The sequence below is a fragment of the Solanum stenotomum genome, chromosome 5, assembly GCF_019186545.1.
Source record: "Solanum stenotomum isolate F172 chromosome 5, ASM1918654v1, whole genome shotgun sequence".
NCBI classification, from domain to species: domain Eukaryota; kingdom Viridiplantae; phylum Streptophyta; class Magnoliopsida; order Solanales; family Solanaceae; genus Solanum; species Solanum stenotomum.
In genome coordinates, this window is record NC_064286.1 from 60,700,155 (window position 1) to 60,710,858 (window position 10,704).

General features: G+C 32.0%; 1 protein-coding gene across 1 annotated transcript; it reads right to left on the bottom strand.

Annotated features, from left to right (window-relative positions):
• Positions 1-5,567: 5,567 nt before the first annotated feature.
• Positions 5,568-10,101, bottom strand: LOC125864549 (asparagine--tRNA ligase, cytoplasmic 1-like). The gene is made up of 6 exons (XM_049544565.1): positions 9,537-10,101; positions 7,921-8,562; positions 7,247-7,500; positions 7,031-7,160; positions 6,302-6,360; positions 5,568-6,121 (listed from the first exon to the last, which is right to left on the bottom strand). The coding sequence occupies exons 1-6, from the start codon at positions 10,008-10,010 to the stop codon at positions 5,938-5,940; spliced, it is 1,743 nt and encodes a 580-aa protein (XP_049400522.1). The 5' UTR covers positions 10,011-10,101; the 3' UTR covers positions 5,568-5,937.
• Positions 10,102-10,704: the final 603 nt, after the last annotated feature.

Genomic DNA, 10,704 nt, shown 5'->3' on the forward strand with positions numbered 1-10,704 from the left:
AATTTGTGCATAATACGATTCATTTCTAAAGGCAACGCTCTTAACAAGAGTTGGGGCTCAAAGTGATTGAGGTCTTACTAAATCTAGATTTGTGCATAGCAAGACTTATTTATGGGATCATCTAAGGGTGGGCATGGTATGGTATTTGAAAGTTTCGATACTGTAATTTTGGTATTCGATTTTAAAACATTATACCATTACCATACCAATTTAATTCAGTATGGTTCGGTATATTGAAGTTCAATTTCGATATTCTACGATATGGTAAATTGGTAACCATAATTTGTTCAATTTGACTAATATATACTCATATAATAGAGTATTATGTCTTCAACTATTAAAAGAATGTCTCAATTGTATCACACTAACTAGGGGTGTGCACTATTCGGATTAAACCGAATAACCAAACCAAATCAAACCGAATTTTTATTTGGATTGGTTTTTTGGTTTTTCGGATTGGTTTTGGATTAATAAATTACTTTGTTTGGATTTTTGGTTTGGTTTCGGATTAAAAAAATTAAAAACCGAAAAAACCAAATTATATGTGTATATATATATATATATAAATGTTTAGGTTTAGAATTAAGTTGGAGTTAACCACTTTTGCCCCTTTTTGGTTATTGTCTTTCATCATGATTACGTTTATATTTTATATTTGAACATCTATAATAGGTATACTTATAAGTATTGTGTTAAGTTTTACTTATGATTTATATTAGAAAGTATATTTAAGAGATTCAACATTATTATTTTGGTTATGTTATTAATTATTGACATAACCGAATAACCAAATCGAAAAAAGCTGAACCGAATAGAGGAAAACCAAACCAAACCAAATTTATTTTGGATCGGATTAGGTTACACATTTACAAAACCAAAAATCGAAAAATCCAAACCGAATAGTGTAAAACCAAACCAAAAAACCAATGCACACCCCTAATACTAACACATTACACATGTAAAAATATATATTCAAAATAAAGTACAAACAACTCCTTTTGTTAGTCAATTACATTTCAATCAACATAGAGTAATCAAAGTTTCAACTTCTAAACATTTAGCTTATACTTATATATGTTATTTATATAATTGTATATTTCGGTATGATATTCGGTATTTCGGTATGTTATTTCTAAATAGCAAATGCCGTACCGAATAACAAAAAAAATTAAACTGTATACCATATACGACATCAAATACTATAATATCAAAATCACGGTATAAAAAAAATTGATATGATGTGATAATTCGATATATACCATACCATGTCTACCCCTAGGAGTCAACAAAATATTTTTATTCTCAGGGGGTCGTGATTGAGATATTATTATGTTTGAATTTGTGTGTACGATGACTGATTTCTAGGACAACACTCTCAACAAGATTTTTTTCATTTTCAGTTCGAGCAATTGAAGTCTTACTAAATCTAAATTTGTGCATAGCACAATTCATTTCCAGAAGTAGTGGTTTTTTCAACCTCATGGACTTGAAGTGATTGAGATCTTACTAAATATGGCATTGTAGGGATCATTTTGCGAGTCAGGGTTTCCAACAGATTCTTATTTCGCCAAAATCTAAGTTTGTACAAATAGGTCATTAAGGTTCGTTTGTTCATAAATTTTGAAGTGAAAACTTATCCAAATTTCAAGTCTCGAGGGCTTGTGGCCACAAAAGTTTCTCTTTTTTCCTTTAGTATGTTCTCGCAAAGAACCGTGATAGGCACAAGAAGAGGCAAAAGTAATATTGTGTGCAATTAGATATAACATGTCAAAGGTCATTGAGTTGTTATTTAAACAGTTAACATTTAACTTAACTCTTGAATTTGTGTGTTGAAAACCTAAAGATTCATTTTTTTCATATCACGTGTGTCAAAAACATCAAATGATCTTTTCTAAGGCGAAAAAATGATAGAATGTTGTTATGTCCCTGAAAATTGCTCCTAGAAGTTATATCTGTGGAGTTATGTCCTTGAGCTTTCACTTCCCACAAAACTAGAAGCATGAAAGACAAAATTTAGCATTTTAGAAAAAAATATTTCTCTTTATTGATGTCGAACTTCAGCTGTTTTATCGCAGTGAAAATATATCTTCTTAGCCTTTGTCCAACTCGTTTTTTAAGGAAACGGTCTTCGATAATGTTTGTGCTCTACTTTCAGTGATTTATTTGTATAAGAGAATAGTTTATTTTACACATTCAATAACTGAAAGAGTTTGCAAAAAGGGTGAGACACACGTCTTTATTTACACTTGTTAAACACTTAATTATGATTAACTGATATACATCTTTTTTGATTTGTTAATTCTTAAGTTACTTATATAGTTGGGTGTCTATAACAACTAATGTAAATAAATATTTATCAAAATTACCTAACATTGTTGTCTTCGTATAAATTTGAATTGAAATTTAATGATTTTCAATCTACTTTGTTAATCATTAAGTCACATCAACCGTTGAGTGCTCTTATCAAAATATTCTCTATCTCATAAGTGTAGTTATTACTTTAAACTTGAAATGTATATACTAATATACATATAAAAAATATTTTCAAAAGATTTAAGCTTTTACATAATATTATAAAAAGCATTATAAGTGCATAAATACTCTTAAATACTTTTTTGTTTAAGCAAGCTTTCAAAAGTATTTTTGGAGTATATTAATTTGTCCAAAAAATTGTTTGGCTAGTCAATTTAAGAAATATTTTTGTTAATGTTGAAAAATAATTATACTTATCCAATATTTCAAGAATGCTTTTGAAGGGAAAAAAAAATCTTTTTTCAATTTCTGAAAAAAGATTTTACAACTATTACTCAAAGTTTTCCTTTTTCTTTTTAAAGTCATTAAACACCTTGACTCTCTAAAATAAAATAAAATTGACTTCCCAAAAATATAGCTAAATAAACTATTAGAGTAATATTTTATATGTGTTGTCATGTACATAATACATTGAATGAATGCATTTCGACCGACCTCCAAATACTCTTTTTAAATTTCAATTTTAAATATTTATTAAATAGGAAAAAAATAGGAAAAATAAAAATTAAGAACCTTAACCTAGCCAGGCTTGGGCTCTAAATTTTAGGGTTGGCTCTAAAAATTGTAGGTTTGGTCCTTCAAAACGAAATATTTGTTTGTCTCCATTAAACTTTGTATTATTTGGTTTTGGGTCCCATTTTCCCTTTTTTAAATACTTAAGTCCACACATTCCTATATTAACTTCATCTTTTTTTGAAATTCCTAAATTAACTACACCTATGATATAAAGAAAGACATACTTTCAAATTGTTATATAAATTTGTTGTATATATAATTTCATTAAAAGTAAGTTTGTAGATAACAAATTTGTATCTATATATATAGTTTCATTAAAAGTAAGCTCGTAGTTGAAAATTTAACTAGTCCGTATATCATAATTTTTGAAACAGATTATATATATATAAAAGCTAAAATAAGGAGAATAACATTCTTTTCCAAAAGTGTGGATCTAGAATAAACAATCTGAATATAATTGTTTTTCTTAAAAAAAATTAAATTATTCTTTTCTAAATTGTAATTAAATTGACTGATGCGATTAATGAAGTGTTTTGTATCGATTTTTTTTTTCAATTTTTATAATTTAAATTAGAAAACTTCAATAATGGCACCACATTTTTTGGTTCTAAAATCAATTCTAAAACTATTTCCAAATTCAAAGTCCAAATGCCACCTAATAATTAATGTATTAATGAAGAGACGATTTGTATTAGATGCAAATCAATTAATATTGAATTATTAGAATATCATAATTATGAGTTTAGTATTTTTAAAAGTCTTTTTAAAAATTAGTTTAAGGTTTGTACTTCAGTACAACACTTTTGCAAATGTTTCGAAGCTTACGTTTTAAAGCTTACGTCTCACCCTATATTAACATAAATATCTTGTCTCATACGCCCACCTTTTAAACACTGCTTTGAATTGCTAATTTGCTATATTTACAAGATAGTCAAACACGTTTTATTATAATTACCAATTTGTTCATTTATCTTTCTCCCCTCAACTCCCAAAGTCCCAACCACACCCACACATTTTATTAGTTTTTATATATGTTCTTGTTTGTTAGTACTACTATTTTTTATTTACTTTTTATTATTTTATGACGTTTCATAACCTCGTTTTTATACTCAAATGCCACCTTGATTTTAAATAGAAAAAAAGTCCACCAAATATGTTCTATCAAAGTATATTTGTTGAATGATAAGTGATTCAATTTACTTTTCTAACCTACAATATTATTTTGTATAAATAAGTAAACTATGCAATTATTCTTGCACGAAGAAATGGTCAAACAAAGTCATTTATAATTTGAATAGAATTTTATTTATTTATTAAAATCACTTGTGTATTTATTTTAGATCTCTTATTTTAAAAAAAAAATACATTAAATCACAACAAAATTAGAGCTATTAGTTATAGGTTTGGTTAACAATTGGTCTCTTTTCAAATAGCTTATATATTTTTTGAAAATAAACTTAGATATTTGAGATGTAATTTAAAATTAAGCTCAAAATTATACATGATCTTAGTAACTCAATTGGTTGATTATTAGAACTTTTATTTGTTAGTAAATGTTCGATTCCCCACCTTCTGATCATCTGGAATCAGAGGAAATTGTGAGGTAAACAACCATAGACATTCTTATAATGATAGGTTTTGTTATAATCTATCATGATAGTAAACCTGAGGAGTACTGCAATGAATCACAAGGTCTTAATGGAAGCTATAGTTGGAGACAACGAATGCTCGATATAAGTTCTCCGACGAGTATAATGCTCGATATAAGTTCTCCGACGAGTAAAATGCTCAATATAAGTAACTCTCGGTGTTATTAGTTATTGTTTCATGGGTGGGGTTAGCTATGCGTCTCAAATAATGAAGTGAAAAGTAATCCAAATAAGACGCACCAATTCGTAGAATCTCAACTTTAGGAATTTGATTTATTAATATGACATTATTGTTTGTTGGATGATGTAAAATTAATTTATTTGAATTAAAAAATTAAACAAAAAATATGCTATGTTTCAATTTTGATCTTTGTTATATTCAGTTGACTTAATTTTTTAACATGGGAAAATCTTCATGGCCAAAGTTTTTCTGTCTGTTCAAATCAATATTTCTAGAAGTGGAATTTCCAATGGTGTTAAGACCCTCAAAAATCTTTACATTTTCTTATTAGAAAGTAAAAGGTGTGTAAATGAATAACTCTTTACTTTTCCAACATCTTTTATGTTTATTAGTTGATACAACTTTTTCTTCAACAAATGCTTATAAAACTATGTCATTGATGACCTTGTATAGTGTGAATACATACAGCATCATTCACATTTATTTTCTTCACCAAATGTGATGCAATGAATGAGACTACTCCTCACTTAACCAGATATCTCGAATTTCAGCTCGAAATATTGAAAGATCCTTTGATATAGAACACTCCCCACAAATGGAGCCCTACATGGCACAAATCCTGAATAATCAAGTTCCAATGCAGATACCGAACAACGAATGGAAAACCAAAGAAAGAAAAAACAGATATAGTTTCTACAATTTGGATACATTGCATCATTCACATATAAACCCTCTCAATTCCAGAATCAAACCAAGAAAAATCACATACACAAAGTGACAGCATTTCCAATAACAAAGATTATATTTTATGTCTAACAAAGCCAACTACAAAATCAGTTTTACTAAAAACCAGAATGCATTGTGTAAACCCAGCAACAAGTGTTAGATGAAATACGCTGTAAATGCGCTCACACTTCCACCCCTCCTGAGAGATTACAATATGATACAGGTTTCCTGTATCTGAATTTGTTTGTAACTTGTAAATAGCAATTACAATTTAGAAAATGGCATCATAATTTCAAAAATAAATAAACAGGCATCCATGTCTGTCGATATCACTTAAAGATCGGCTCTCCCTGGATATCTAGGGAAGGGAATGACATCCCGAATGTTTTCTATTCCGGTGGCAAACAGAATCATTCGTTCAAAGCCTAAACCGAAACCACTGTGCTTTACAGTACCATAGCGCCTCAGGTCCAGGTACCACTCATATGGCTCTAGTGGTAGACCCATATCCAGTATCCTGCAATTAAAAGAAGGAAAATCTCATCAAAGTTCCATCATTTATTCATTGTCATTAACTTAAGTTAAATGATTTCATTTCGTCTTAAAAACAAAGAGTGCACCAAACAAACAAACACTGATCGGATTCTAATAACCAGATGCATAGCTGTCTACTAGAAAGCAAATTTGTCTGTCATACCTTGATCTGAGGACCTCATAATTCTCTTCTCTTTGGCTTCCTCCAATTAGTTCTCCCACCTGCAGAGGAATGCAAACATTTGTTTATGCAGTGGCAGACAAATGTACTCATGATATTGAAATGTAAAATCGTAAGGGGATGCTGTAAGGGCCACTGCAGGCAAGTGTATCTGTTCTTTGAAAAAAATACAGCTGATTCTTTGCTCTAATTAACTTCCCTGAAATGCTGAAGGCATGCAGTCTGGTCAGTCATATAATTTCTTTCACGACATCCAAAATGTGGCCTCATTGCGTCAAGCAACAGTGTTTTTGATTTAGTTAGTTAACCAAAAAAATTACATTTCTTCAAGTACAACAATGTTGTATGAGATCAAGAGATGGCAACTCATACCTTTGGACAATATTCAGGAAAAGCTTTTCGGGAACTTATTAGAAAAGAGATTTGTAAATAAAAATGTGTTTTGATGTAGTTTTCATCAAGATTTGTATGTGGTCAAGCATATTTTTAAAGTCATGCAAAATTTCTTCAAAAATCTTTAATTCAGATGACCAGGTGCAAGATTTCAAAACATTTTCCACAGATATTCAGCTCCCCTACTGATTCTCTAACAGGAGATTCTACTAGCCATTGATTACATCAAAGCATTCATCTAGACGTTTTTGAAGTGCAACCTGCTTGTGGGTAAGGGAACCTGTCTTTTAAGACAAAAAGGTATTTCTTCCAGCATACCTTTGGTACAAGCAGATCCATGGCAGCAACTGTCTTGTTGTCTTCATTCACCTTCATGTAAAATGCTTTTATCCCTTTTGGGTAGTTGAACACAATAACAGGTGCCTTAAAATGCTCTTCGGTCAAATATCTAGAATCAAGGTAAATCATGAATCAGAATAGCTATACAAAAATACACAGAGCAGACCCAATAGGTAAACTAGGGAAAAAGAGTACCTTTCATGTTCAGATGCTAAGTCAATCCCCCACTCTACTTTATTTTCAAATTTCTTCACTTTAGCTGCTACCTCAAGAATATCTATGGCTTCTGTATAAGTTATCCGATGGCAGTTCGATGAGGCAACCATTCTAAGTCTACTCAGAGCATCTTTATCTACAAATTTAGTCATAAATTCCATGTCATCAAGGCAATGGTCAAGTAACCACTGACACAGAAACTTCACATACGCCTCAGCACAATTCATATCATCCTGCCAAAGGAATACAAATTTTGATTAATGGAAACAGAAAACATAAAGAAATCTTCCCACGAAGAACCCCTTCAGAAACTCTCTGAGAGTGCTAGATGTAGTGTCTGATATAAACTTTTTGCTTTATTGTCATTCATGTGCAGTTCATATTCATAAACTATTTGAATTTGAAGCTTAATCAAGTAAGAGACCATGATTTGAACTTGAAACTTAATCAAGCAATAGACCGCAATTTGAACTTGAAACTTAATCAAGTAAGAGATCGCAATTTGAACTTGAAATGTAATCAAGTAGGAGTCTGCGGGTTTAAATTGATTCCTTAACTGAGTGAAAACTTCTTGTTGCTAAAAGTTACCTGTCCAGACATTTTGATCCAAAAATATTATATATAGCACCATGGCGCAATTACTATATGAATACCTGTATATCTGCAAAAGCAATTTCAGGCTCCACCATCCAGAACTCTGCAAGATGCCGAGTAGTGTGGGACTGTTCAGCTCGAAAAGTTGGTCCAAAAGTATACACACTAGAAAGTGCACATGCATAGGTTTCAACTTGGAGTTGGCCAGACACTGTCAAGAAAGCTTGTCGTCCAAAAAAATCCTCAGAGTAATCAATTTTTCCATCCTTTTTAGGAATACCAGCAGAGAGTCTGTATCTTTCTCCCAATTTAGATCTCTCTTGCAACTTCAGGAGATTCTCTTTAGCTCGTTGTAGCTCGGCAACTGCAGCACTGATTTTCTTGTTGATGTCCGCAATATTGGGATCAGTTTTGTCCATGCTCGCCTTACTAGCTTTTAGCTGAGCAACTACCTCACCTTTCTCTTTGGCAAGTTGCTCAGCAGCTTGAATGTCAGAATCTGATGGAGCAGGATTCTCTTTCAGCTCCTTCTCCAACTTTTCAGCTTCGCTTATCAAACTAGTAACTTGGAACATCTCACCAGCACCCTCACAATCACTTGTTGTGATGATTGGGGTGTGGATATAAAGAAACCCATTGTTTTGGAAGAATGTATGGGTGGCATAAGCTAAGGCATTACGGATTCTAGCAACAGCAGAAATCTGAAAATGAAAAATCCTGGATTACAATCACACCATCTAATGGCAGATACTAAAATAACACACCATTTAGTTTTCGTAGAAAACATATAGGAGTCAAAGCAATTCCCTTTTTATTCACTAGTCTCTCTTAGATGTTTCATAGAGGAAAAAACTAAGAACTACAAGCAAATACATATTCTCAAAATATAAGTTCCTCTCGGAAATAAAAAAGAGAAGTTTACCATACCCATTAACATATAAAAGAAACCCCCCACATTCATGTTAATCCCAATGATTACATTGACTTTTAAGTAGTAAATATGGTTTTATGCTGGTATACAACCAATTGTTCCACCTACAAAAAACTAAGCCCCAATTCCAAAATGGTTGATTCGTCCAAATAAGTTCTATTTATTGATTCCATTCCTTTTGGGCCCAAGATATGCCACCTCACATCTTACAGGAAAGATCAGTACTAAATTACAAAGAATAAAAAGAAACGGAGTCTAAACCCCAAGCATGACATGATCATTCCACCAAGTTCACCTCTTTTGTGCAAATAAGAGTTTAATAATGTGTGTGTGTTCAATTGCCTCAATGGTGTGAGCCCAGCAGTCGATGAATTTAGAGTAAAATATTTCGGGGATGAATCCCAACAACATACCCAGAGAGGTCAGACCTTACCCCTAACCTCAGAGGTAGAGAGGCTGTTTCCTATAGACCTTCAGCACAATAAAAACCAGTCCAACACAGTAATGGAAGTGAAAGTATAACAAAGCAGCAACTACAACAAAATAATACGATAATTGAACAGGGGATGAATCACAACAGAGGCAAAAAAACTAAAAATGGGTGATTTGTGTTTATAAACCAAAGCTTTTACGCAGATTTACTAGTGCAGGTGTGTGTTTGCGCTATCTATATCCTTAATCCGCCTCTACAACAAATTATTGTCACATCAAAGAGAGCCGTAAAAATGAGTTAGAGATCATTACAGTGTTCGTTCGGGATCGAAGATGAACAACATCCCTTAAAAATTCAAGCGTCAACTTAGTCTTCGGCAATGGATACTTAGCAGCATCAACGGTACCCACAGATATAACCTTCTGAACACGAAGCTCAACTTTCTGCTTCGCACCTTCAGGAGGAACCTTCAACTCACCTTCCACATGTACGCAAGTACCAGTAAGTACCAAATCACCAAGCTTATGAACTGAAGCATCAACAATCACTTGGAGATTCCCTGGGCATGAACCGTCATTCACTTCAAGAAAAGCGAATGAACCCTTGCCTTGTTCTCGTCCTGTTTTGACCCAACCACCGATTTTGACAACATTTCCGGCGAGTCCAGCTCCACCGTCAGGACGACCGACGATTGAACGGATCGGGACGCGTTGAGAGAATTTCGCCTCCTCTACGGCGTCGCTTAGGGTGAGTTTTTCCACCGGCGGCGCTGAATCGACTGACATTTTGGCGTTTTGGTTGCTCGGCGGCTGAGAAACAGAAATGTGGGATTTGTTTTGGTTCAATAAACCCTAGGTACCTTTTGGTTAGTTATTCTAGTTGAAAGTGAAACGGCACTACGTATGTGAATATTAAAAAAAAAATAAAAAAAATCCAAGTGGACTAAGGTATTGAAAATTTTGATTTTAAAAAATACTATATTATTTTCGTATTAAATTAATTTGATATTTTTATGTTTGATTTCCAAAGTTTGTGAAACGGGAAATCGATAATCGTAGTTTGTTCAATTCTAATTTACATATATTTATATAACAAAAAAACTATGATTTTGACTTTCAATTGTGTCAAACTAATGATTTCCACACGTAGAAATTCAAAAAGAAAATACAAGCAATTTTCTTCGTTAATCAACTATATAAAAAAGAAATTTCAATCAAGATAGAAAAGTTAGAAATCATTGTTTTAACAACATTAGCCAAATGTAAAAGGAGATTAAGCAAAATATTTGGTATTTAAATATTTATTTTTTATAAATATCAAAACTTATAGTATCAAAATATTTGATTTTGATAGGCTATATTGATATCTACCAAAATAAGCACACCACTAAATTCAACTAGTTTTATTGGTGCCTTGTTTGTAGCTTGTGGTTAATTTCTTTTTAAAACTTTTTTGTAGCTGCCTCGTCAGACAAGCAAA